Source organism: Papilio polytes, unplaced genomic scaffold (genome assembly GCF_000836215.1).
Source record: "Papilio polytes unplaced genomic scaffold, Ppol_1.0 DF822733.1, whole genome shotgun sequence".
Taxonomy (NCBI): domain Eukaryota; kingdom Metazoa; phylum Arthropoda; class Insecta; order Lepidoptera; family Papilionidae; genus Papilio; species Papilio polytes.
This window is the reverse complement of record NW_013526471.1, coordinates 1,604,201-1,632,132: the sequence shown is the minus strand read 5'-3', so window position 1 is coordinate 1,632,132 and position 27,932 is coordinate 1,604,201. Positions and strand designations below refer to the sequence as shown.

Below are 27,932 nucleotides of genomic sequence, written 5' to 3'. Positions count from 1 at the left end.
TAACTTTGAAAATGCTTCGTGAACTGTAAAAAACTACTTCCACTTCGGACTCGGGACTATTGCCACTTCGGAGCATCATGATCTCAATTCAATACGGATATTGTTGCGGCGATACTTGTTATAGAATTACCGGTGTCTCCGAGTTACCTATTTGCGAGTTGAAACCGCAACAAAAATAGTATCATGTTTAATATTCTACTCCGACCAAAAATCTGAATACAGATAAGCATTCTCTGAGGAACAAAACATAAAATATATTTTACTAAAAACGCCTTTGTTCATAGAATTTACCCCCGCCCCCTCTAGCCGACGCCTTTATATGTTTCAAGTTCAAGTGATACTTAGCTTAATCAGCAAATATCAAAAATATTTAAAGTAATCAGCTCGTTAAACAAGTAAATGATATAACACCTGAAATGTATATTTAAAAAAGTCACTATAAAGACGTTAAACTGAGGCACATCTTTGTTTATTTAAGTAAGGAGTGTGATTGTATTGTTTAAATCTAATCATTAAAATTTTTCAATGGTATTTTAATCATTTTAATGAAAACTAAAAATTACGAAATATAAATTATAGGCTGAGTTAACTAATCTTTGACAGTTCTTACTCCTACCTCGTATAAACTTAATTTAAAGTATTAACTGCTATTAACGTAAAACACTTTTGCCATAATTCGGTTTTTATTCGACCGGAAAATGTTGTAATTATAAAACTATGTAAAAATCAATTTCATTTGTTACTTTACAAAATAAAAAGTGTCTTGAAAAACGCTAATTTTGTTTTTTTGAACTGGCAATATTCTCTCTCGTCCATTTTCGTTTCTAATCTATGAGCCTTTCTTAACTTGATTCTTTGCCGTGTTGTGTCGGGTACGTTAAATCTTCATAAATCCTCGGTTACGTTGTTACAAAATTGTTGAAATCACATAAAATTTGTTCTTTAATACATTATTTGTTAAAGGCCATGGCTATTTTACAAGAATTAAATATCAGTGTTCAAAATAAACTAAGCGGCAACTTGACGTTTCGTACGCAAGGACTAGTAACCTAATGTTTTGAGTCAGTGAAATAAAACGTGGTATTTTGCTTTTCAGCAGCAAGTGGCAGGATGAAGTATAACAAGCAAGTAACCTCCTCGAGGAGGAAGAACAGGAAAAGGCATTTTAGCGCGCCTTCACACATCAGACGAGTACTTATGTCGTCTCCTCTCTCAAAGGAATTAAGACAAAAATTCAACGTGAAATCCATGCCTATCCGCAAAGACGACGAAGTTCAGGTAATATTTATTTTGTCAAAATATGTTTGTAGACAATTCCAGTCAGTATTATTTCTTAAAATATGCTTTGTATAGTTTGTGATCATAAACAAATACGTATAACCTCAAAATACCACGCAACTTGTACCACTATTATTGAATGTTTGTCGAGTGCAAAACAAAATGATGACGATAACCCATTCATAGACTGCAGGTGTGGCTGCCTTGGCTAGACAAGCTCGAGGTTTTCTCTTGTGCGTCCAAGTCTCGGCTTTTCCTCCCTGTGCCCTGGTACAAAATTTGGCTCTGATTGTTTTGCTCGACACTACATCTCTTACAAAACTGTTGGATAGTTAGTATAAGTTGATTTTTACTTCTCAAAAAACTAACTTCAGGGCCATTTATGGTTGTTACATAAAGTTAGGTTATGTTTTATTTTAATAGAAAGGTATATAAACTTGGTAGTAAAGGATCTCTAGAAACTGAGGAAATACAAAAAAATTATTTATATCAAAGGAAGAATTACTAGCTAGCTAATACTTTCTCTGATATTTGTTTTCACATTGTAATTCTGAAATTAATTTCAGGTTGTCCGAGGTCACTACAAAGGCCAGCAAGTGGGCAAAGTGGTGCAGGTGTACCGTAAGAAGTTTGTAGTGTACATTGAAAGGATTCAGCGTGAAAAGGCTAATGGTGCCAGTGCATATGTCGGAATCCACCCCTCAAAAGTAAATATGCTGTTTTTTACACATTTTTGTAGTTAGTTACTTGTTTATGTTATAATTATTGATAACTTAAAAACTAAAGCTTAGCTACATTCCAAAAATATTAAGTTTTTGGATTTTTTGTTTATTACTACAGATCAAACTGTTTAAATATAATTTTTTTTAAATGGTTGTAGAAACAATTTGCATTTAAAATGATGATAACTTGTAACTTAGAACCCATCCTGTCTCACTTGGGCATGCTCGAGTTTGGCATGAGATGGGACTACTGCGGAGACACTTCCATGGCTCTGATTTTTGTAAACAACATAATCAATCATGAAGTTCCAAAGCAGCTACTAACAAAATTTTGTCATTTCAGTGTGTAATTGTCAAACTAAAGATGAACAAGGACCGTAAGGCAATCCTAGACCGCAGGGCTAAGGGCCGCCTGGCTGCCCTCGGAAAGGACAAGGGCAAATACACCGAGGAGACCGCTACCGCCATGGAGGCCTCGTAAACATAGGGTTAAGATTAATAAAAAAGTAAAACTCAAATTTGTTTTTTAATTTCCTTATATTTCCACATAAAAAAAACTTTTATAACACTGAATTCTTTGTACACGTAGTGTACAATTGCCATTACAAGTAGCTCTCTATTCTCATTGTTAATCTTTGAAATTCAGAGAAACCACAGTTTATAACTTGTAAAGGTGAAATCTATTCCACCAAATAAAGATTAATTTCATGTGATAAAAAATGACTGCTGCGTTTTGTCTAAATGGAACTATAGTCTGGTTTCTCAAGATATCTTACATTGACATTGAAAATCTCGCTGCTGAGGTGTCATCTGCAAGCATAGGTATGCTTGTCTGGTTGTCTACCCAAATAATTAAATACTATACTAGTAACCCCGGTTTTAGTTGCTTTTCCTTTCTCTTTTTTATGAGATGATGGAAAGGAAACGTGAATTTGACAGCGGAGGAGCCGCATGGGAAAGGGAAATATCCTCTTTATGTGCATTATTGGCAGCGGTCGCTTCGGCATATCGGCGGATCCAGGTGACCGCTTGTTCGTTTGCCACCTTATAGCATTAAAAAAAGCCTATGAACGTAACCTATAAATCACTACTATACCAGTATGTTACTAATTTAAATGGATAGATGTTGGAGTTTGTAGTTTAAACTACTCAACGGATGTTGGCACAGATGTAGATGATAGTCTGGAATCGAATATTAGTTCTGACTGAAAGAGTAGACCTAGAAAGAGATTGATTGCGTGAAAGGTGACATGATCAAGAAGAAAGCGCTGACTGAGATGACGTATGATATGTGAAGGGAAAAATCTGTCGCGGCGACACTACGGGACTAGGAAACGGAGGAAGATGAGTGGAAGAACATATACGCTACTTACTTTTTTAATTCCTCTCGGACGAAAGCTATTTGTTCATAATTGACAATATCATTAATACTAGTGTAGTATTGTATATCTGTGATAACATTTAGCCAACTACATCGTGTAAGAACTTAATTTTCCTTAGAATTTATGTAGTAGAAAACATAGTCTTATTTCAATTTGGGTTTCTAGATAAAAGTTACACGGCACTGTATGGTGAAATTTCACCCGAGTTTTACAAAGTGATGTTTTTGGTTCAGCCATCGCAATCTCAGAATTTTATTTTTTTTATGGGGGGAAAATCTTTAAAAGATAACCTGCCTTCTGGGTAGATACTGTGATGGGTGGTTATACTAAAACCCTCTCGGTGGCCAACCTTTAGTGCAATAGAGAAGTGTTCTAGGATCTCCGTGGAAATTAGTAGAAGGGTTTTCAAATTTAACACAATAAAAACACTCGATATGTCTTAAATTATTTATATTTAATTTTGAATTGCATATAAATTTGTGGACTTTCTGTTACAATAGTACTCTCGAATGATATTTTGTATAAAACGCTTAACTATGTTTTACATGTATTGTACGAGCACGCGGCGTTCACCCTCGCCGCGAAACAGAAACACACACAAATAATTTACTCTATACTTATAACACTTTAAATGTATACCTAATTAATATTACCTTAGGTATTTAAAACCGCTACAACACACATCCATACATTGAGGCACATGCCCACTCGTAATGTAAAAAAAACATAACAAAAAAAAGTTTGTCACAATGTAGAGAAACTTATAAAAATGTCAATAAACCCGATAAAATTATCGATTTCGATTTAAGTTGAAATATACAATTAAAAGGCTCAACTGAGCCTAACTTATATTTGATTCAACATTACCTAGTTCCTTTATGTCCGACCAGTTATAGTTCTTGTCAAATATCTTGGCAGCTTGGTCACCATATTCATGGAAAGTTCGAGCCGATAAGATATTTGAATATAACTGTACTAGAGGGCAAAATTGTTTTTCTTGCCCACAAATCGGTGCATAATTTTCTAAAATATTGATCTTTATATGATCTTTATAACTCCTTTATACGTAAGTGTAAAAAATTACGTATTATGGCAGTGTCGAAAATTGCGTTTTACCTTCTGATTGCCTTCCAGAGGCGATTACAATAACTACATTGTGCTGAAAAATCACAAAATCAAATAAAACCAATACATTTTAACATCGACCTTTTGTTGATTTTAACAATTATTTTTGTCAGTTACTTATAAGTTTCGATTTACCTAATTTTTGATCGGACAAGTTCGACCTTTATTACTTTAAAATTGAATATATTGGACTAGGCATTCTGATAACTTGTTAATAAAATTTGTTATTTTATGTGTAATCTATTCCATACAGCAGATGTAGTGGAAAATTTGAAAAAAAAACATGATTCACAATTGAAACACATATATCGAGAGATTAAATTTTTAACATTCCGCCTTTTGGTCCAGATATGAGGAAATATCTCAGAAAATCACTACATTTAAGAAAGTTAATTAAATCCCACTCGACAAATATTCACATACAAAAGACAATTTTTTTAAGTCATTTCAACTATAGTAAGATACCACTTTTGTACTAATATACAATAAATTGAATATTGTAGAAAAAAAATTAGATTTCGTTTACTTACTAAATCTTATACTTAACTTAAAACTATTTCGAGGTCAAAAATACCTCATAATATATAATATATAACCATTAGACTCACTATTTAGGAATAACCCTATTTATTTGTTATTGTAACATTGTTACAAATATATTGCTTAATTTGTTTTTTTCCTCAATTACATAAGCAAGTTATTTACATAAATAAAATATTTGCTTAACATTTTAAACATATATAATTTTATTATATCAAAATTTGTATATTTTATCCCAAAATCTAAAAACTGAATATCCCAAGCCCAAAAGTTAATAAATAGAGTTACTCCTTTTAAAACAGTGAAATAAACATGCTAACGTTTTGTGGTTCAAATATTTACAAGAAAACCTGCTATTAATAAAAAATATGAAACAGTTAGAGACTACTCAATTCTCGTTAACAGTTTTACTTGAATCTATTTCTTTATTGAACACAAGAACTCACCGATTCAATTATTGCTGTGAGGTAAATCGCAAAACCTTATACAATACAATGATATATTTCTTGAAAATTGTGCAAAATATGGCCTAAGTGTACTTTGATGTAAAAATAAGAGTTCACAGTAAAAAAAAAAGAAAAAATTGACAAATTCTGCCAAATATAAAAAGTTTTCTGCATTCGTTTTCTGTACATACTATGAACCCTTACTTGTACGTGTTTATTGATAAAAATTAGAAACAATGGCGAGTAAAGTCAAATAAATATATAGTATATTGATGCCACTCGGGTGTCAGTTCACAATGCACTCACATGTTATATTTAATATTATTTCTTTGCGGGCGGCTTTCTCGGCGTACGTGTGGTCTTGCCTGTCGACGTAGACGGAGTGGGCACTATCGGAGATGGTTTGCTATCTGTTAACAAAAAATAACTATATTAACTCAAAAAATATAACAGAACACTGTTTTCTTAAAACATGTTCTTAAATAGGCAGTGCGTTTGCCATGTTTGTCAAGAAATGGGATAAAAGTCACTTTACTAAGCTAAAATTGCATTTGAAACTAAGGTTTTAGGGTACCATCCTTACATTTTTATTAATAGGGGTATGTAATGCAACAAATTCATATTAAATTATGTTTGTATTTATATTTCCAGTCTACTGACTGACTGACTTTTAAAAAAATAAAATTTAAGTAAATGAAAACACTTAATTCTGCGTTATTTCTTAAGCAATATCACGTGACTGCTAAAGTGTTCGATCGCCTCGTTGGTAAGAGAGATAGCGGCGTTAATACTTAAAATGCGCATCGACTATTATGCCCGGTTCACACTCGGCCAGTATGGTTTGACAGTTGCGAAAACCAGTTGATTGTATAGACTTACTGGCGCTCATAGAGTTCACATTATGCCAGTTGATCACAGTCCAGTTATTCAGCGCTACCAACTGTAATAGGTAAGTGTGAACCGCGCATTACTATGTTCCGAGCCAGTTTGATTTCTCCTATACAAGTTATTTACCTTTGCCAGTCCTCCGTGGTTTGCGCGCGGGCGTGACTGGCGTGTCAGGTTTGACTGGCTTGACGGGTGTGCGCTTCGCCGGCGTCACTTTTGCCTTCGTCTTCTCCGTCACCGCAGTCGCTGTCTATGGTCAGTACACACTCATGTTGCCATATACAATATTTACATAAATTGTCTATGACTTTTATTATCAGTTCACTTTTATTGTTTTAATGTTTTACAATCATTTCACATGTTCTCTCCTGTTTGTGTAATGTTTATAGTTGATTTTTTGGCGTAAACATTACAACAATAAAAGGTGAACTGGAAGAACGGCAGAATACTGAAACGAACATTGAACACTTCACTGCGTAAGCGTCGCTTACAATTTTACAGCCGACCATAGATTTTGGAATATAAGACGTTGTAAATTCAGTATTCGGCCGTAACAATGAAATAATATCTGTAACAGTGAAAATGAAGATTTCTTTTTAGACAAATTTTATTGAATACAGATAAATTCGAATGATTTTAATAACTATAAGTTAAGTAACAGTTAAGTTTAAGATTAAGCGAATTAAAAGATTAAAATTAATTTAATAGTTTGTTAATTGTGTTCACATTGAAATATCATATATAATAATTTAGAGAAATTTCCATTTTCATTGCATTACCACATTTTATACCACTCCACATTTAGTCCAGTATTTATATAAGAGAACAAATTACATACATAAGTTACATTTTTAATTATTTTTTTAAAGATTACTATTTTAAGAATTTCTTATTATATAATTACTGGAGTTTATTTCAATCATAGATTTTATACCTAGATGGAGTGTTCTGAGCATAAAAGTAAGTTTAGTAAGAAGTTGTCTGGAGGCCTTTTTTATCGTAGACTAGCTTTCGCCCGCGACTACGTCCGCGTGGAATTTAAAAAAAACTAAGTAGCCTACGTGTTCTTTCGGACAATACTCTACATCTATGCCAAATTTCACCGAAATCCATTCAGCCCTTTGGGCTACAAACTCTAACAAACATCCATCCATCTAAACTTTCGCATTTATAATATTAGTAAGATTTCTGCAGAGTTGTCATTTATATAAAGAGAAACACAACCTATTTTCTAATGTTATATATTACTAGTTTTTAGTATATTTTACTATTGTGTGACATTTTAAAAATGCTAGTAAATAATCTTATAATGGGTTTTAGATAAACATAAATTACTATTTTTTTCAACATATTTTGTGTTAATTTTACTTGAATTTCCTCTTAATTCTGGTATATTTTATGTTACAAAAGGGATTTCAAAAATCGTCTTACGTTTAAATAAACTTTAATGAAACACTCCATATAGTTATATCTACGTTAAAATAAAAATGTATTTTGTAATAAAGAAGACATTGTTCAATGTGTCAAGTTTCTCTTAATATGAAAAAAAACTTGTATATACACATTTTTATTTAAAAATAAGATAATTTGACTGATGTACTGATTTTTGTGAACATTTAAAATTCTTCTTTATTACAATTGCATTTAATTTCATGCAGAATAAAATATTTTTTAATAGAAATTACAAAAAAATAAAAGAGAACTGGCCAAAAAAAACAAAAGTCAATAAAACACAAAAGCAAGCAATGATTATGAGGTGATTAATTTTTCTAATTGTACTATAGAAGTATTTTCTCTAAGAGAATTATTTGAAGAATTGAAGATAGAATTTTATAAAAGCGTAATTTAAATCTTTCATTCATACAGACTATGTTTTTTTATCTTGTAAAAATCTATTTTTGTCAAAAATATAGTAATCAGATGATAATATGAAAAAAAATTACTGAAATACTTTTTTGTCACAAAATTTCTAATTTTTGCAGATTTAATTTTTTTTTGTTATAATTTTTGTAGTATTCCATGTCATTAATTTTTTGCGTTAGTAATGGAATGACATGATTGATGGAAAATAAAGAAATTAATACCTTAACCCAAATTAAGGAGATTTGGGTTTCACTGGAACTGTTTAACCAAAGAACCGAACATGCAAACTGAAATAACTGCATTTACTCTGATCCTTGTATCTAAATCAACAAACATCATCTAACTAGATTCAAATAAATTCATTCAATCATTCACAGCATTCCTCCATTTGGGTATTCATTTTTACGATACCTTTTCCAATTTTTTTTTGTTTTTTCCAACATTTTTTTATTTATAATTGAATAAATGAATATTAATTAAATCAAAGCTAATGTATATGTATTTGTTGTAGATAAGTTCATTAAAAAAAACAATTTGATATATTTTTTTTGTTTTTTTCCGTTTTCGCATATGAAAATAATACTGGCAATACAATTTAAAGGTATTTTTGAAACCCAAATGGAGTTAAACATCCGTCCCGCTCCAGCATGCAGTGTGTGAGCGGGAGGGAGCAACACACATGTAAAATGGCGGATGATAGCTGATACGTACATGTCTATATATCCGTCGCACAATGCCTACCTTGCTAGCGGCGACGGCGACGGCGGGGGCGGGGGCGGGGACGGGGGCAGCAGCGGTAGCGGGAGAGCTACTCGCTTTCCGCTTACCACTTGTACGCTTCGATTTCTTCATGCTACGCTTCGGTGTCGTTCGTGATTTCTTTATTGGCGTTTCTTCTTCCTGTAACAATAAATTTATTTAAAAAAAATCTAAACTCGTTTAATTCGACAAATGTGTCGCCAGTTGATATAGATTAAGTCTAGGGAAACTACTATTATTAGGACATTGTTCAAAGTTTTTTAATTTACACCTTTCGATTACTGGGGGGGGGGGAACTACTCCCATCACAGCTGGTAGTTTCTAGTCTGGTATATGTATGAAAAAATGTTAAAAAAAGAAAAAAATTACAACAAAAACAGAAGAATGTAAATTGCTTTTTTTATTTGTTAAGTTACGTTAAGTTACGCTTTACCACGTTTACTTGCTTGTGTATTTTAAAAGATTCTATCGGAAAGGAATCCTTATTTAGTACAAAAAATATTTTAAGTAGTATTAAGTAAGATATTCATCTATTGTCCAAAAAGTTGTTAGAGATTTTTTTAATCTTCATTAGCAGGAGGGGGGAGGGACATTTATCATTAAAAAACACCAAGTTATTTTTACGCATTTTCCTAAAATAAAAATACTTGTATGATGTATAGATACCGCGGTGTCGGTGTCGGTGAGGCCGCGCGAGGACTTGGAGCTGCGCCGCTTGCGCGCCTTCTCCAACTGCGACTCGTCCGTGTACAGCGACAGGTCCACTGCGAACACAACTGCCCGCCTGTACGACTACACAACTACACAACTACAATACAACAATCTCAACAGTAGTAGAGCCCCCTTTACGTGTAATGTAGGGCTCGCTACACGGAATACCACGACTACACACAAGATAGACGTGAAGTGAGAGCAATTCCGCCTTTCTTCTCGTGAGTGTGGTGCATTAAGCCTAATTTTAGTCCCCTTTCCTGCACACCCTTATCTTAAAAGGAAGGAATAGTGTATGTGACGGTGGAGGAATCGCATGGGAAGGGGAAATATCCTGTTTATGTGCGTTTCCTCTGTTAATTAAGGGTAGGCAACACATCTGCAATAGCGGATGATTATGGCAGCGGTCGTTTCGCTTTCTCGGCGAATTTATGTGGCCGTTATCTCGATTGTCACCTTATAATATGAAAAAACGAAGATCACATTTGCTATTTGCAAAGTCTTTTTTTTTTAATTCTAACCATTTGATGTTCAGGTAAATTTGCTAGTAAAAGCTAGTAAAAGTTTAAAGCGGTGATTTCCCTAATTGATTCGACTTCCTGTCTTATGTGATCGTGACTAGACCTAGATGCTAGACTTAGCGTTAATATTCTCAGCTCATAGTACTTACATCCATCTGGGTGTTCTTCTGTCAGTTCCAGATTGTTGGCCCCACTCTGTTCAGCTTTGATGGCGCGCTCCAGGATGGACTTCGCCCTCGCCTCCTCCGTAGCCTTTAATAACTACAAAAAAATAAGACATTTAAATCGATTTTACATTATAGTGATAAAATCATGTATTTGTATATGTACAATCAGGGAATTTGGCGGTCTTTCATTTTAAAATATCTTTGTTAAAATACGCATTAAGACGTCGTGTAATAAAAACCAATAGGAAGCTTTTGACTGTGTCTGTATAAAAAAGGTTGGAATGCTTTCTAATTGGTTATTTGTAAGGTAGATAGTGTCTTACTACAAGAAACAAGGCAAGTATTCTATAAGAACACCGCAAAGAGTCTTGACTGCACAATAGAACATGTTTTTATACTACTTTTTATGGGAATTTTATAAAAAACGGAGTTAAGGTTTTTATTAAAAATCTGTGATTTTGAAATATGCAATTTCGAACAATGATCAGTTAGTGTAATTTACCTGCGCTCCGCCACCCCCCGGGGCTCGGGATAACGACAGTGTTGTAAGTACACATTCCATGTCTGCAAATAACACAAAAAGGACAAACTTTACAATTAAAAACAATATTTGTACAAGTAAAGAAGTTTCTATATACTATTGATTTAAATAAACTCGAATATTAGATCAAATTATTCTTTTCAGTTGAATATTATAATTGAATTCATTTGGAATGAGAAATTGTATATACATACTGCTTGTCTAAGTTATTTTTTTCCGCTCGCTGTCGCGCGCGACTTTATTCGCGCGATTTAAAAATATAGTAACCCATACAATGTTAGTAAGATAGATTCTCTAAAGTACTTAAATTGATTTAAAAAATTAAATTATTCAGTTAGATTCATTATAATATCTCATTTTAATCAATTTTCAATTATTTAGTCTTTTAATTTAAAGACTGTGTCCTCATTAGTGGAGTCATCAACTGTAAACTTTATCATTTAATATAAAAAATTAAATAGGTACCTGTGACGTCATAGAAGTCAGGCTTGTACGTCTCTCCGGAAGGATCTGTCTTATCCTGCGAGAGCCAGCGTATCTTGATCTTCCGCGTGGTGCGGTACACGTTCTGCACAGCTTGGCACACGTAGAACCCACCCTCCGCATTACGTACCGCAAGGTACTCATTCCTGGAGGTACCATTACATATAACTGATGTGTTGGAGGAATTTAACCTACCCCCATTTACCTTATCATGATAATTTACTAATACATTAACTTCCCCTAAGAATGATTTGAGACTAGCTTCCTGTATCTGCGTGAGATAACAAAAAAAATTAAAGTAAGCAACCTATGTGTGCTTGCAGACTACATCTGTACTCTACATCTGTGCCTTTAGGCATTTAGGCTACAAACTCTAAAAAACATGCATCTTTTTCGATTTCTAGTAAGGTTGATTTCATATTTTTAGGTTATGAACAGCTAGCTGTCGCTCGCGACTTCGTGTGCGTAGAATTAAAAAAAACAAAAGTGAGTAGCATATGTGTTCTTCCAGACTATCCTCAACGTCTGCGCCAAATTACATCTGGACCAGTTCATCCGTTTAAGCTACAAACTCTAACAAACATCCATCCATCTAAACTTTCGCATTAAAAACATTAGTAAAGTAGTAAGTAGAAAACAAAAACATATTTAGATTCTAAGGTCAAGTTTTTTGTGTAACCCTGACAGCTCATTTACAAGTCATTTTAACATGAACAGCAATATTCTTGTATAAAAAATAGTAAATTCAAACTTACTTGTAAAATACAATAAGCTTATCATCATTAGGCTTAGTGGGCGTAGAGCGGCCGGCTGATGCTGAGAGTTTCGTGGCCATTGCAATCTCTGGTGTTGGGGATTGGTACAGTTGAACCTGGAATTAGAACAAACACATAAATACAAAATATGAAATGCAAATAAAATGCTATGTATAATTAATGTAATAAAATCTATCCGAGATATAAAGGATGATAATTTTTTTCTAAACTATGCCTACCAAATTGTTGATGTCAACAATTTTGTATGCCTGAAAAATTTAAAATTTGATTTAAGCATACTTGCTTTTATACCTCTCATTTAATAATAAAAGTAAACAAGACTAAAAATTGAAGAACCACATTAATAATTATTATCAATACTATTATAATAAAGTGTAAACACACACTTCTTTGTTGCCCAAAATGTAATTACAGCATATTTTTTTAAAAAGTCCAACACTTGCGTCACACTTTAGGCTATATATTTTCACGCCATTAAACTTAGGGAGTAAATGTTTTGGATAAATGCCCTAATGTGGGAGAGACCATAAGTTGCTGCCAACATCAAGGAAGCAAGGTTGCCGTGCTTTGTCATCATGTCATGTCATTTTAACATTTGCAATTGACAATTTGACACATGTAAACAATAAAATTAAAATTTATGTGGATGAAGTTGCACGGGAACAGCTAGTTACTGATAATACTGTACTAAAAATATAACTATAATATTCATACATACACAATTTACTCTTGTAAACAATGACTTCATTGATTTTCTTAGCATTTAGATAAATAAGCATTGATTATTTTATTTCTGTCCCGAGTTAATTCTTTTAAGTGTACTACTTAATTCTATGAATAGAATAAGTTTGTATTTGTAATTTGCAACTTTTTTATTAGATGTTTGAGTAAATAATTAAAATATAAAATTAAACACATTCTTGTAAGAACGGCGCCTGGATCGATTTCCCGCCAAAACAATGCAGTGTCTATTTGCTGTATATTTGTAATACAGAATATCACATAATAAAAAAAAAATGCAATTAAAAACCTCACCTTGGTTCTATTCCTCTTGATTCTCGTATCAGGTGTGGTCTCGACATCTGATAACTTCTTGGCAGGTGTGACTCCATCAGTTTTAGTTGGAGAAAGTTGTCTTCGCTTCCTCAATGGAGGAGTGACTGTTGCTAACTTCATTGTTGACTTCGGAGTTGCTTTTACTTCAGGCTTTGTGCTTTTAGCTTCAACTTTCTTCTCTTCTACCTTCTCCTCTGGTTTAACTTTGTCTGTCTCATCTTCTTTTGGAGGTTCTGATGTGTCTTTGACATCTTTATTCTCTTCTGCTTGTGGAGGTTTTTCACTTGGTTCCTCTTTCTTTTCTTCTGGTTTCGATGGAGAATCTGGTTTTGGGCTGTCCGGAACAGATTCTGGTTCCTGAGGTGTAGGAGACACTTTCTCTTGGCTGCTATTGGCTGTTTCTAGTACTGGTTTGTTGTCACTTTGTGTGGGTGCAACATCTGCTGGTGTTGTTGGTTTGAGCTCTGTTGGTTTAGTAGGAGATTTCTCTGGTGCTTCATTGGCAGTAGCAACTTTTGGTTGAGCAGGACTGTCGGTTTGATTAAGCAGGTTTGGGTTGTCCTTTTGAGGTGTACACTGAGTACTTGATGGTTTTTCAGGTGATTTTTCAGGCGGCTTTGGTGTACTTGGTGATGTCTTAGCGATATCTTGTTTATCTTTGTTAGATTCAGGATTTTGTGCCTTTAGTGTTGTTGGTGCATTTGTTCCTGCTTTTAAAGAATCTATTGTGCCATTTGCATGGCTGCTGGAATCTGGTTCCTTTTTTTCTGGTGTTCTTGTTAAAGCAAGAGGCTGAGAGGTATTTGCCTTCTCCTGTACTAAGCTTAGTGGTGCACTGGTAGACACAGGTTTGCTGGGACTCGGTGGCGGGACAGAGTTTTGCGTGACGTGTGATAGGTTTCCATGGTGACTCATATTTTGAGCCATCTGTGCCATATTCGCCGTCACCGGCGCCATGGAAGGTACAGCGTGAGGCGGAACCGGTGGAGCATTCACGTGATGCGTGAGATTTTGTCCGACAAGATTATTTGATCCGTGGTGAAGAGAGTTTTGAGCACCTTGTGGGAGAGCGACGGCGTGGTTGGCGCTGGCCACGTTGGCCTTCGCAGGGCTCGCCTGACCGCCCGGCTGCGGGACCCCCGGCTGGGGCAGCACCGGCTTTAAAGCAGAATTCATATCAAACGACGACAACACTTGACGCTTTTTTCAGACGTTCACACTGAAACACAAAAGCGAGGCATTTACTACACTATTATTATAGCACATTCACACTTGGCGATGTCTTTGACCCAAAACAATAATTCATACATAACACAAGTACACAACCTGTGTCTATGTATAGGCGTACGCGGGTACGAATGCAAACGCGATTACCCGCCTTTACTGCCACTTTCTATTATCTAAGCAGATTTCATGCTGTGATTTAGCTGTGAACAGTTACCAGTAACAATTTAGCCGCTAAACCTTCCTGCAATATCTGCGTATCCGTTGCGATTGCGGGGAAGCAACCGTAAAAAAATATGCGTTGCTCTAAGAAACTTCCGCAAGATTCCGACAACCGTAGATGGAGAGCTCAGTCCACTAACGTCATTCACAACTAACAAACACTTAAACTCATTGATTGTAAAACAATTCCATAATTAACACTTTTAACAACAAAATAATAAAACTAAGTTTGGATTAGATAAAAGAAATCTTTCAACAAGTATTATGCACAGTAGTTTAGAGATGGCGTCGGCATAACGCGCATGCGCCACCCTCTTTTTCTCTTATCCAATGAACATTCAGTATGAAGCGATGCCGAAACGAATTTTTCTAAGAAAATTATCTCCCTTTCCAACATTACATTTTCATATATCACTCTCTCGTTTTCGCATGTTAAAAATGTTGCGTTCGTTTTAATTTTAACGGTATTAGAAAAGCATTAGAAAGACAATTTTCAAAACTTCATAGTATAAGTAAAAACGTATATTTTGTTTCATACAAATGCTTGTTACTAACCGGCCTAATGTAGGAAAAAGTGAAAGAATTAAAAAAAAATCTAATCTAATCATAATTTGTTCCTGTTTCTAGTCGCTATTCGAATTCAAGAGTATGATCTGAATCGCCCTAATTATTGACATGATTTTGTCCAATACTAAACACTTCATAGGTAACATAATATTAGATAAGCGGACCTACATTATATCTCTTTTCAAGTATAGGCCTAAATTGTACTCAGGTGATTATTAACGGACGGATCACATACTTTGTGAAGGACCTGAACAGCTATCGCTTAGCGCGAAGTACGCTTTTAGATTAAAAACCATATTTTCGACTTTTTTTATTATTCTACCTATGTATGTGTTAATGTGTTTAAAAGTTAAGGTTATCGCGCAATTATAAGTTCATCGCCCATCTGGTACGGCAAGACCGCCCGCCTCCGACCGTGTCGAGGTCCATGCGGTATTTATACATGCAAGCGAGACGAATAGGGCATTGATAATACAGTTATATCTTTGTTTTCCTTCATCAGCAGCGGGGAACTGATCCACAAATTAAAGCATAAATAAGATAACACATAACAATTTGTACAATTCTAAGTGGAAGGAATAGGATAAAGAGCTGACTGATAAATGCACGATAACCTTAACATGTCGGTGCCATAGACAGTGATATCCATAGATAAGTGTACCAAATTGAGCTTACAAACATTTTGGAATCTGTGCAAACCTGACATACCGAGCAAAAAAACCGAATCTGTCATAAAGTAAATCCAAAATCATAGGTTATATGAGAGTAGCTAGAAAAATCCGAGTCTGAACCTGATCTAATTTTTAATTGATACGGAAAGTTACTTTAAGTCTTAATTACATAACTTTTTAGATATTTCTGTTCTTATAAAAAATAGTTTTCTTGTTTAAAAATCAGATATCCTTTGAGTAACTATGGTCGGTGATACTTCTTTTATAATTAAGGTTCTTAATTAAATTCGTCCGTTATTGTGCATACTTTGTATTTGCAGGAGGTTTTATCAAGGCCTGCGGAAGAATTCGACAACGATGCAACTTTGGAACAATTATGGGCAGCTAAAGCTATGGAACATAACGATGTATATTTTAACGTAAGTATTTTTTTATGATAATCGCATGTATCTATTTTGTTTTTTATTTACTGTAAAGTAATAATTGGTTTCGAATCTTCTTTTGTGTGTAATTTATTTCTTGATTCTTAAATAATGCATCTCATCACTATTGGCAGTATATAAAATAATTCTTAGGACAAAACTAAGTTAGGTAGAGGACTGTTAACTTTAGTAAGTTTGTCATATATCACAAATTAGGAAATCTCTGTAATCAAGATATTAAATCATAACTTACAGGTTATATGTTCTGTAGACACAAGATGGCTACGGCTGACACAACATGATGACCTCATCTACAATCACTTTAGACAGGACTTCCCTGACATGGATGTGAAATACATAAATGAAAATGTACTAAAAAACAATGTAAACAAAGCTCGCTGGCGTATGTTCTGTGAGAAATTTAAAAACATTGTTGAAGACTATAGCTTTGGTACATTACTCCGCGCGGACACTTATGGTGATAATTCTGAAGAAAATACAATTTTAGTACCAAGAGTTCAGTTCTATGCCATTGAGATAGCCAGAAATAGGGAAGGTTTTAATAATGAAGTAAAGAAACGATGTAAATGTACCTCCAAATCTGCAATAGAAGATGAAGAACATGCTCAAGAAGTTGCCGTTTGAAAATAATGCTGCAAGTCCTAAGTGTGCCTTTTGTAATTACTTTGCAATTTACTATTTTCTTTTCCATTTGATAAATAATGGTTAATATAAGTTAATCAAATGTTAAGTGATTATATCTTATTTAATGCCTATACTTAAATCTCGATAAGCAATAAAATATTTATAGATAATGTATAAGCAATAGCTTCAATTGTATTATAAAGCAGTTTTTAAGAGGATTTTTCTCAATATTTCTTGCCATAAAAGTAATAAAGTCTTCAACAATCCTATATAGAACAAAATCCTTTAAATTACGGAACAAAACTATAAACAGCTGCTAAAATAAATCAATGGATGAGATGCTCAATTACTCATACATTTTTTATAATAAATTTGTACTTTATAAAAAGAATACTTGTTTTATTTTCCCTTCAAATGTTAAATGGATATTACATTTTAGTTAAATCTTTCTTATAGCTAATACAGATATCCTTATAAACAATCCTTGGACTGTACATAAAGAATGAAAAGTGGGAAATGTATTTAATCCTTAACTTGGCAGAATTTTATTTTTTCGAATATCAAAATAATATTCATAGCACTTAACCTTGGTGACCCAAGGTGTTTAGATAAAAAAATAAAGAAAAATGATTGATGTATCTCTACAGATACACTAACAAGAAAAGGGAAAAAAATAATTTCATGTAATTATTTATTACAATCCTAACACTGATTACAGAAGAAATAAGAAGAGGAAGAGTAGAAATGATTTTTCACACAAAGTATAATCTTCAGAAATCTTTAGGTACTTATTTTAATAATTGAAAATGTATGTCGGAGGCATTACATTCAAAGGATCCATACAGACTATATAATGTATTTCAAAAACTTACAAGCACAAAAGATTTTTAGAGATAAACGACACACAATTCTATTTGCTTATACCACTAGATAAGTTTTACACAAAGGCTTATTTCACAGCTGGAAACCTTTGGATTATCATTTGTGCTTCACCTAAGATGTGCTGATTATGACTGGTTAGACTATATAAAATTATTGCCTAATGTAATTTAATCAAAAACAACATCTAAAGGATATTCAGTCATTAATAATCCCCTTGCCCATAATGCATCAACAATTTGCATTTTATCAGATTCATTTGGCACATCAAGATTTTCAATAGAAACATACTCTGGGTATGTTGTAATTAAAGTCTCCACCGCTGGAGCCAATTCCTCATCAATTTCCAAGAACGATAGTTCATGTCCATGATACTCTAATGAGTTTTCGGTATAATAATATATTTTTATAGTATCTTCAGATACCATACGTAATATATTCTTTCTTAGTAATCTCACTTTCGTGTCAAGATTCATTTCAACTCTATTTATGACTTTTCCATTCTCAGCCATCACATCTGTGTCGGCATAAACAGTGCATGCTTTCTCCGCATCACTCAGAACTGGAGGTAGAGCATCATGTTGGAATCTTTTGCATATTTGATCAACAGCTCCATCCATAGATAAGTAACTCTTTACTTTATGGAAAAGGTTCTTCATATATTCCTCCATTTCTACTCTTCTTGGTGTTGTCACATCAGAGTATACTAGGCCAAAATTTTCATAAATATCAAATGGCAGGCCTTGACGGAAAACTGACTCTTCATTGATTGCAACTTCTAATGCAGCTGGGAGCATTCTTTCAAACAAATCCGCCCATGATTGTTTCTGATACATGCTAATGGTGACATGGAGAGAATGCTCCCCATCAATTGTAACTCCTTGGTGAATGAATCCCCGAGGGAAATACAACATGTCTCCAGCTTGTAATGTTACCTCCATTACTGGGTGTCCTATTTCCTCTTCTGAAAAGTTCTTCGAAGACACTCTTGGCAACGATTCAGTTTTATGAAGAGGTCGGTATATACGCCAATGTTTTTTTCCTTCTGCCTGCAATATGAATGCTTCAATGTCATCATAATGTGGTGCAAAGCCCTGACTGTCCGGAGGAGTTAGGTAAGCATTAGCACCAACAAAAGAAACAAAATGTTCTTGCAATGTAGCATTCAATAAATGTAATTTTGACATGTATGTTTGTGGGTTTAGCAGTCGAATACTGCAGCCTTGTAGATAGAAGTCCCAAACAGTGTGGGGGAGAGCTCTTCCTACAGGGTTATGTGTTTCTCTTTTCCCATCAACATATGATGTGATATCAATATTTTTCGTATACTGTATATTCTCAGTACGTAGCATATTATCTATAAGAGGTGTAGATATCAAGTCATTGTAATACTTAGGTTTGTTCCTAACAATATGTAAGGGTTTTCGCTCCCAAACACATCGAAAGAAGTCAATATAGCTGTATGGTGCGGTCATCCACTTGAAAACCTTCAATGCTTCGTCAGCGCTGTCTGTTAACACTGGAGTAATTTCCTCATCACCATAGCTGGAATGTGAGTAGACATCTTCTTCATGTGAAGATGTGTTAACACCGTTCTTCGGTGCTGATGCTGGTGCTGGAATAAGTGCGGGCACTTCTTCACTATCACTCGCCTCTTCATCGATCTCATCATTACCACCTGATTTTTTTAAGCTATTATCTACGTTTTTAACAATCTTGCTTTTATTTGATTTAAGCTTCTTCTTCTTGTGCGTTTTCTTCTTGATTATATTTTTTGTCTCCTTTGTCTTCTTCTGTTTGTTTTTAATTTTTTGAGCAACATTTTTACCATTATCGTGTAAAACACGAGATAGCGCTTTCTGCGAGTTTGAATCATTAACTTTACGTTTCTTTTTCTTCTTGTCATGTCTTGGTGTAGACTGTTTTGTATTCTTATACATAGCAAATGCAGACACGGGTGAATCCATTCTGAATGCAGGCGTAAAAAATTTAAAAGTTAAATGACTAACCTTAACTCAAAACGCGTATGCTTAATTTATTAAATTCGTTCAAAATCTTTATGTAACAAGTGACTAACGTGCCTTATTAATAGGCTGTTATATCTTATTAATCAAAGATACAATCAGTATTTACAAATTTATTGTCTTTGATTTATCTTTAACAAAACGAGCAAGATTTTTCAAACACACAGCCGGCTGGAAGCCATCATTTTTCAAATCCATAAATCAATCAAACCAATCACAGATCATAAATGATCAAAGAGTCAAAGAGTAAATAGTACAGATAATGAACATACATAACTGTCAAATGTTATTGACAAGGCCACAGATAGAAGATTTCGCTTCATAAGGTTTTTTTAGCTCACTGTTTTTTAACAATATTATGTAGGCATAATAGGGTTCTTTAAGTATTTCTTAAAGACCGGCAACACGTCTACAATTCATCTGGTTTACAGAGGTTCATACCTTGCCATGATTTCCCCCCTTCTTAATAAAAAAAAACTAAAAGCCTCCGTTTGAAAGAAAACCATCAAATTGGAACAAAAACACTTAAGATTACACTTAAAATATGGTCCAGAATATACAACTTGCGGTTGCCTAGATGAACTGTTAAAAATAGGCTTGGATGTCGAATTAATATGAAAATTTCAACATTGTACTGATTTGTAGCCTTTTAGGTTTCAAAGGGGAATAATATGAAAACACTATAATACATTTTTATTCCTTTATTTATACACATTCAATTTGGGTCTAATATTCTACCACTCTGGCGTTTTATATTATAACTTGGCTATTCACTACAATCTATTTAGTTTCATACATAAATTTTTACTTGTAAATATTTTCGTGATAAAACTCTAAAGTTAGATACAATATAGGCTTTTATATTTATATCACCTACGGTCATAATAAGCAAATGATAGTGAGTTTTCATGATCCCTGTAAAGTTGCAAGTACCTTTGCTTCCATTGTTATACTGCTTTCAGCAGTTTGAGGTTATCCATTTAAATAATTCTGTTTTGCATATTTTGATAGGAGCAAATTAAGAAAATATATCAGATACTTTTTATAGGATGTACTATATTGTCATAAGTTACTTTTTTGTATTAGAAAATGTTGATTAACATAAATTTGGTGCATAGTAATACATCTATTTTACTGAATAATTTTGTTAATCTATGGCAACAAAAATCTTAATATTTTTTATTTCTACAGCTGATATCTATCCTAATAGATTTTTTGTTTAATATATTCGTATAGACATCAATTAAATTGCTATCTTTTATATAGAATTTATTTCAATTACTGATATCATTTCAAACATATTTGATCTATAAAATTATGTGGCTACTTTTGATTTATAACTTAAGAGAAAAATATAAACATTTATTATGATATGCCATTGATATATTTAAGATTCTTTTCTCTTTTAAAGGCGTATACTTTGTTGACCTTTTTACTTTAAACATTTACTGATTTAAATTCCTTGAATGTTGAAAAATCAACATTTGAAAATTAGAATGAAAAAACTTTTTTATTCTCAGTCTTATCACGAACTAAGTTCAAGTTACAATACGAAATTAAATAATGTTCAAATACCCTCGTTTTATGAAATTTGTTTAATAAAGTTTTCATCCAAAATTACTTTCAATGGCATACATTATGGTAGCTTCACTTTGAAGTAGGTTTATTTATTGAATTATAACATTTACTCTAAAATAGATATATGAAACAAAATATGTTATTAATTTCATTTGCGCTACAATTTATTACGTAACTAACAAAATATACTAAATGCAAATTACACTAAAAACCGTCTGTGGCCGAAATAGGTGACATCAAATGCTATCTATAAAATTACGCGGGAAATTGTCACTACGCAGGAGCGCGGGAGCATAGACAAGTAAACACTATTACACACATAAGTACAATAAACTAAGGTTAAGCTTTCGTCGTAAAACTATCAAATAACCCTTAATTAGATTTTTTTAAAGCAACAAATGTAATATGCTACCAAAACACTAAAATAAAAATCTCACGTATTTTTATCCAAACTAGTATTTTTTTTAATTAGATGTTGCAGTACGCTTTAAAAAAATTAAAAGAACTTTAGATAGCCCGTAAGAAAATAATTCCGGGATTTGATTTTTACTAGCGAAAAATTAAAATTCACGTCTTATTGCCAGTATCAAATAATTAAAAACTTAGCTTTAATTAGGAATTGTTAATTCCTTTGTCTATATACATCTAAACACATAGATTTAAAAATGACATTTAATAAAGATATTATTATTTTCTTATCTAATAAAATAAGGAATATTTTATAATGATTCATTGTCATAGACATCGATTCAAATAAAGATTAATTTTGTTTATTGAAAGCATAGACAAAAGTGTTTTTTTAATGTAGGCGGATGTCCCTCGCGTGCACTGGCGTGGTGTCCTCGGGGCTAGGGCTGTCATCGAGGTGTGGTCGGATGTGGACCACGGAGCGGCGCTGGTCGTAGTGGTCACGCATCACCAGCCCTCCCAAACCATACCCTGGGCCCGCGGAGCCGCTCAGCCGCATCTTCTCCGGATCCTCGTCCAGCTTCATCGAGGAGAACACCGTGCTCAGGTTCAGTTGCGGGATGTCGTAGAAGACTGTCAGCGTCAGCATGAGGAACGTCAGCCCGGTGATCAGGTATACTGAAATAGATCGGATTTCGTGAGTACATTCGTAATATACTGTTTGTTGACAATTTCTGAGAGATTAGTAGTACAAGACTCCAATGTCTATATAAATCTCTCCTGGAACTTATGGTCTTCAATAATGTAGCAAGATCGGAGTGGGGGGGGGGGCATTGCTCAACTTTGATAATATAAAAGAAAAAGTTTGGTTCTAGTTTGAGTGAAAAATTGTAGCCATGGGTATCTAAATTTTGCGAGTAACTATACTATATTTTGTGACTTGTGACAGGTAACTCCCCTTTTTTGCCTTTCTTTGTTCCGTGTTTTCAGAGCAAATCAACCACTATTTTTGTTTCACCCTCCTTACTATCAGATTTCCTGATAAAACCTACATTAGATGAAAGAGCACACTTTTTTAAATAACATTATATTAGTATAGATAAGTGAAAGTGAAATATACGTTACTTACGTGTGGTAGCGACCTTGTAGAAGGGGCGGTAGGGCTGGTCGGGCGAGTCGCCGGGGATGTAGTCGCCGAGGCCGATGGTGGTGAGAGAGATGAAGCAGTAGTACAGCGAGTCCAGGAAGTCCCACTCCGGCTCCAGGCTCGCGAAGATCGCGGCCGGCACCAGGATGAAGAACACCACGAAGGTCGTCACTGAAATATAATTTCATTATTAACTAGAGAGGAATTATCTGTTAAGTTTAACGCTATAAGTAGTCAAAATGAACAAAATAAAAATAAGAAAAATCGAACAAAAACCCCTTTAAAAGTCATTTAGTAGATTTGACAATGCACATAAAGAGGATATTTCCCCATCCAATGCGTCTCCTCCACTGTCAAATCCACTAAATGACTTTAAAAGGAGTTTTTGTTCTATTGCATGAAGATGCATCTCCTCCTCCGTCGATTAGAGGAGGTAACGCATCTGCAATTACGATTCAGATGGCCGCTAGTTCGTTTGCCACCATACAATATAAAAAGGAATCTTCCACACCTAGTCACTTAATTACTAAACTCTTAATGCAATTTTTGGAAAGAGAAATCTAATCTAAGGAACTTCTTAAATAACCATTAAATACAACAGATGCATGACTCTTTAATGATGAGATTAAGGTTTGAATAAATCTTGCTAATATAAAAAATGCAAAAGTTTAGATGGACGGATGAGAGTTGGTAGCCTAAACTGCTGAACGGATCTCGACGAAATTAGGCATATACATAGATGATAGTCTGGAAGAACACATAGACACGTTTTTTTTTTATTCCACGATGGTGAAGTCGCGAGCTACAGCTAGTAATTCGCACATATAAGAGACTACTTACCGATAATCATGAGATGTACAAGTCGTATGGTGAAAGGACGGTAGAGGTGGCCGAGAGCAGCGTTGAGGGCACGCAGCAAGGAGGTGGCGGGCAGCAGCAGGCGCTCCACCAGCGCCGACAGCAGCACCAGCGTCAGCGGGATGCCGAGCACCGCGTACACCATGCAGAACAGCTTGCCAGGTTTCGACAGCGGGGTCACGTGACCATAGCCTGCAAATAATAACTTTCATTGTTACTTGTTGTACTATAAATGTGTGAATTTTACAAGTATTTTATTGGTAATAGATAATTACACGTCATAATGTTGAAAATTATACAGATATAAAAGCAAATCATTGTAGCAGAAAAAATCCTTGACGACATATAGAGAGCTTTCTGGATAAGTAAGGACTTGAGGTTATTTTTTAATGTCGCGAGGGTTGTAGCCGCTGTGACGTGCTGACATTGGCTCAGTTACGAATGCTGTAGTAATAGCAGAGGAAAGCAGCAGAACTAATGGAAGATGGGTAGTTACCATAGACAAAGAGAGAAGTGTGTGACGGTAGTTCGATGATTTTAGAAAACGTTTGAAAAATAAAACGCTTTAATTTTAAAGTATAAGGACTGACTAGCAATTTGTTCAGTAATCAATAAGCAATACAGATTAGAGACAAAATTGAATTTAAAAGCATTAAAATATCTATGACGTAATCTATTCACAGTAGCTTATCGTTTAGTTCTGGTTGAGTAAATTGGCAAGGGAGAAAATGGAGCGATAGCTTACACAGATATACTGCCGTGCTTGGGGAAGCGTAAAATTAGATTTTATACAATTTTACTACAAAAGTATTCACATGAAAAATAATAAAATACCAATTTACCGATGATCTAAGCACACATTCGAAACCATCGAATCATACTTAAAGCTAAACAAATTTTAAAACAGATTAAATAAGAGAATAGGGATGTATAATTCTACACAACTACAATGGACAATTAAAAAAATAATCCTTATTTTTCTCGAAGGATATTTGTTGGCTTTGGACTTCTGTGCCAACTAACCAATATCACACATAGAAATGTCTGTTCAAGATTTACTATGTTATAAAAACTAACCGATGGTAGTGACGACCGTAGAGGAGAAGAACAGCGACTGTCCGAAGCTCCAGTTGGGTCCGCTGGTGACGTTCTTGGAGGCGGACACGCCGCGGTTGCTCGCCTTGATCACCTCCTCCAGCAGCGCCTCCAGGTCACCCTCTGGAACGAAAATTTAAAATGAGTTTGCATCCTCGTAATACCTACATATCGCCGTCCCTCGCATTTATATTGATAGAAAATGAAAAAAAACATGTTTTTTAAGTGATTCGGAACGTATGTAGGATTCGTTTTTAACCAGAATAAGGCACAAAGATAAGCTTAAGGAATAAATTTAAATAAATATTGTATACATCTTTAGAAAGTCACCCTTTTAAGTGTTTTGTATATGTTAATTTACTTTAAAACAACTTTGGTACATGAGGTACTTCTTTTTATTACTGTCTATTCTTTGGCTGTAGAGACTTGAGGGTCGTGTAAAGGTTGCCCTAATTAATTATTTCATTGTCGTGTAGGGTAAAGACATCTGAACGGACGTGTTATAAAAGGTTTTAAACGCTTTATAAAGTCGACTAAACCGTTTCGATTACATCATTTAACTCAGACTGGTTTCCAGTTCTTCAAATAAAACGAAAAAACAAAACAAAAACGTTCCAAATTTAAACTCGCAAAATGTCAAATAAACATTCACATGTTTACTGCCATTGTTTTTAATGCTATCCGTGATTTATATTATTTCATTTTCACTAAATCACTATTATTGCTGTTATTAATAATAGAATATAATTAATAACAGAAAGAAAATATGATACCATATTACTTATTGCATAATGGCGGCTTAGAGGAAGAAAATAATTAGATTTGTTATCTGTTGCGTTGGAGAAATTGGCTTAGGTTTATAAGCTTGATGTGTGACTAAATTGAATGGATTAAGTCGCCGGGAACGGGATTGAGTTATCTCTAAATGAGAAGCTCTAGGGCTTCGTTAAATACCAGGCCAACATGAATATAGATATATGGAGAAAAATGTTCGTAAGAAATCGTATTTTTTTATACTACAACACGAAGACAGCACAAAAACAATGATATTTATAATTGAAACAATCCAAGTATTGCATGTGCCTTTGTGGTAGAAGTGAACAAACCTCAGGTCTATGACCCAGCCAGTCACCAACTCCACCGAAAAAATGTAACGGAATTATAACTTGAATGTAAAGTACATTAAAAGCAAATTAAACGTGTCTAGACAACATACTTATCGATCGGGAGTTTAATGAGCTTATTTTAAAAAGTGTCACATTAGTTATAATTCGATCTCAATGTGTACCATGGCGGTTGTTGGTTAAAATTTCTTACACGACAATTTCGACACGACACCAACGTGTTCTAATCTAGCCAGATGTCGCATATCACGTAAATAAATAGTTCCACAAGCGTTATAATGTCAATTTTTAGTAACTGTTCTTCGGTGTAAGACATGCATAATACAGACCCGACGCAAGTATATGTAGTTAAATTTTAGACACACGGGCGTAGATAACTAAAAGTTCCTGTTAATCCTCTCTGGGATTAACGAAGTAACTAAACTCTGCGACTTCATCTCGACCGCTAATAAACAAGGTTAAGTCGGTTATTCCCGCGCAAATTGGACGTTAGTTTGCGCGCACTTCGATACGTCAATTTGATTGACAAAAGGTTATCCTATCGCCCTTTGTGTAGATTAAAAATGACATTTCATAATATTTTTTTTTAAGTGCAGACGTGATGGCTATTGAAATACTTGGTAAGGATAAACGTTATCTAAGTATTCAAACTAACCGGAAAATAAATAAAAGCATCAGAATATTATGCGTGGAACGATAAATATTTATGCTAAAACACCAGACTAATGAAAAAATTCATAAATATTCAAATAATGATATCAAACTGTATAATAAATGGTGACCACTCCGCAGAGGGGACGATTTTATAGCTGATGTTAATGTTTATTAACAAAATATTTAACCAACAAATATCAATTTTATACATCAATCATTTTTTTAAATAATAATATCTATACATTTATAATAAAGCGTAAACACACACTTTTTTGTTGCCTAAGATGTCAGCAATTACAGCATATTTTTGAATAATTCTTTTTTAAATAAAAAGCTGAAGCTGTACTTGCATCACGTTTTAGGCTATATATTTAAACGCCTTTAAACTTAGGGGTAAATATTTTGTATAAAAACACTAATGTGGGAAAAAGACCATAAGTTGCTGCCAACATCAAGAAAGAAATATTGCTAAGGTTTGTATAATTTGACAAATGAAAACAATAAAATAAAATCTTCATAACTTCATGCGGATGAAGGCGCATAGGAACAGCTAGTTAATTAATAAATCGACTACATCGTTCAAAATAGTTTCCTGTTAAAAATCTATACTTACCTATGTTTATTAATGCTCTGTATATTTACTAATCTTGAAATCCTTTGTTAAAGCTGATTAAAACATGTGTTCTAAATTAAACAAGATGGCGGACGTTTAGTATTGTTGAAGGCATTCGGAGTGCGAATTAAATTAGGTTAGACAGCAATTTTCACGCCTTTGCAACCCGAGTCGAGATCCGCAAAAACAGAGGGAACAAACAATGGCGGGCTCAAAGCAGTTTTATGTGTTTTAATATGAATACTGTGGCCAAATTGTTTTGCTTTGTTATATGCCAGCTACATTTTGATGAAATACGACGAGAAGTTTTCGTCTGGACGGTTATAAAAAACAAAAGTGATAGCAAATTAAAAAGTAAAGAAGAAACGAATTTAAAAAAAGGTGTTGTATTGCGAGTCTTGTATTGATTTCTAGGAATTCGAGGTTTTTCAAAGACCGGTTCAAACACTATAAAACGCTATATAATATAAAGAAATTCAAAACTATTCCACTTATTGTTGCGCAATATTTTCCATATGTCTGATTTTGCTTTATTTATTTTTA

At 34.0% G+C, this 27,932-nt stretch overlaps 5 protein-coding genes across 10 annotated transcripts in view; 2 read left to right on the top strand and 3 right to left on the bottom strand.

Moving 5' to 3' along the window:
- The first annotated feature begins 772 nt into the window (after nucleotides 1-772).
- Nucleotides 773-2,518, top strand: LOC106105679 (60S ribosomal protein L26). Of its 2 annotated transcripts, none has more exons than XM_013286103.1 (4): nucleotides 773-872; nucleotides 1,097-1,278; nucleotides 1,845-1,985; nucleotides 2,344-2,518. In XM_013286103.1, the coding sequence occupies exons 2-4, from the start codon at nucleotides 1,111-1,113 to the stop codon at nucleotides 2,479-2,481; spliced, it is 447 nt and encodes a 148-aa protein (XP_013141557.1). In that variant the 5' UTR covers nucleotides 773-872; nucleotides 1,097-1,110; the 3' UTR covers nucleotides 2,482-2,518. The 2 variants fall into 2 exon arrangements, with proteins under 2 accessions (XP_013141557.1, XP_013141558.1); XM_013286104.1 differs by having other exon boundaries at nucleotides 775-872; nucleotides 1,100-1,278.
- A 1,299-nt stretch (nucleotides 2,519-3,817) lies between these two features.
- LOC106105753 (flocculation protein FLO11-like) lies at nucleotides 3,818-15,026 on the bottom strand. Of its 4 annotated transcripts, none has more exons than XM_013286188.1 (10): nucleotides 14,700-15,026; nucleotides 13,238-14,477; nucleotides 12,182-12,297; nucleotides 11,409-11,572; nucleotides 10,905-10,966; nucleotides 10,385-10,496; nucleotides 9,670-9,779; nucleotides 8,956-9,144; nucleotides 6,508-6,631; nucleotides 3,818-5,903 (listed from the first exon to the last, which is right to left on the bottom strand). In XM_013286188.1, exons 2-10 carry the CDS (start codon nucleotides 14,432-14,434, stop codon nucleotides 5,815-5,817), a joined length of 2,163 nt encoding a protein of 720 aa, XP_013141642.1. In that variant the 5' UTR covers nucleotides 14,435-14,477; nucleotides 14,700-15,026; the 3' UTR covers nucleotides 3,818-5,814. The 4 variants fall into 4 exon arrangements, with proteins under 4 accessions (XP_013141642.1, XP_013141644.1, XP_013141643.1 ...); XM_013286190.1 differs by having other exon boundaries at nucleotides 8,986-9,144; XM_013286189.1 differs by having other exon boundaries at nucleotides 9,670-9,767; nucleotides 14,700-15,025.
- A 953-nt stretch (nucleotides 15,027-15,979) lies between these two features.
- On the top strand, nucleotides 15,980-17,373 carry LOC106105779 (protein PBDC1). Its single transcript, XM_013286217.1, has 3 exons — nucleotides 15,980-16,188; nucleotides 16,263-16,361; nucleotides 16,620-17,373. The coding sequence occupies exons 1-3, from the start codon at nucleotides 16,186-16,188 to the stop codon at nucleotides 17,007-17,009; spliced, it is 492 nt and encodes a 163-aa protein (XP_013141671.1). The 5' UTR covers nucleotides 15,980-16,185; the 3' UTR covers nucleotides 17,010-17,373.
- A 381-nt stretch (nucleotides 17,374-17,754) lies between these two features.
- LOC106105778 (bifunctional lysine-specific demethylase and histidyl-hydroxylase NO66) lies at nucleotides 17,755-20,114 on the bottom strand. Its single transcript, XM_013286215.1, has one exon. The coding sequence runs from the start codon at nucleotides 19,853-19,855 to the stop codon at nucleotides 18,059-18,061; it is 1,797 nt and encodes a 598-aa protein (XP_013141669.1). The 5' UTR covers nucleotides 19,856-20,114; the 3' UTR covers nucleotides 17,755-18,058.
- A 498-nt stretch (nucleotides 20,115-20,612) lies between these two features.
- LOC106105787 (potassium channel subfamily K member 1-like) overlaps nucleotides 20,613-27,932 on the bottom strand; it is a 15,735-nt gene continuing 8,415 nt past the window's right edge. For both annotated transcript variants that reach the window (XM_013286226.1, XM_013286227.1), the window contains exons 2-5: nucleotides 24,981-25,121; nucleotides 23,886-24,095; nucleotides 23,028-23,216; nucleotides 20,613-22,576 (exon numbers count right to left, since the gene is read on the bottom strand). In XM_013286226.1, coding sequence (XP_013141680.1) covers nucleotides 22,290-22,576; nucleotides 23,028-23,216; nucleotides 23,886-24,095; nucleotides 24,981-25,121 — 827 coding nt within the window. In that variant the 3' untranslated portion in view covers nucleotides 20,613-22,289. The remainder of the gene's footprint in view (nucleotides 22,577-23,027; nucleotides 23,217-23,885; nucleotides 24,096-24,980; nucleotides 25,122-27,932) is intronic.

Bases quoted from the DNA above. Each gene is read 5' to 3' on its own strand.
- LOC106105679 (XM_013286103.1), top strand. From the start codon at position 1,111: ATGAAGTATAACAAGCAAGTAACCTCCTCGAGGAGGAAGAACAGGAAA. The intron at 1,279-1,844 runs GTAATATTTATT...AATTAATTTCAG, and splicing joins GCAAAGACGACGAAGTTCAG to GTTGTCCGAGGTCACTACAA. The intron at 1,986-2,343 runs GTAAATATGCTG...TTGTCATTTCAG, and splicing joins TCGGAATCCACCCCTCAAAA to TGTGTAATTGTCAAACTAAA.
- LOC106105753 (XM_013286188.1), bottom strand. From the start codon at position 14,434: ATGAATTCTGCTTTAAAGCCGGTGCTGCCCCAGCCGGGGGTCCCGCAG. The intron at 12,298-13,237 runs GTGAGGTTTTTA...TTCTAATTCCAG, and splicing joins TCAAGAGGAATAGAACCAAG to GTTCAACTGTACCAATCCCC. The intron at 10,967-11,408 runs GTACCTATTTAA...TGTTATTTGCAG, and splicing joins TGACTTCTATGACGTCACAG to ACATGGAATGTGTACTTACA.
- LOC106105779 (XM_013286217.1), top strand. The intron at 16,362-16,619 runs GTAAGTATTTTT...CATAACTTACAG, and splicing joins ATAACGATGTATATTTTAAC to GTTATATGTTCTGTAGACAC.
- LOC106105778 (XM_013286215.1), bottom strand. From the start codon at position 19,855: ATGGATTCACCCGTGTCTGCATTTGCTATGTATAAGAATACAAAACAG.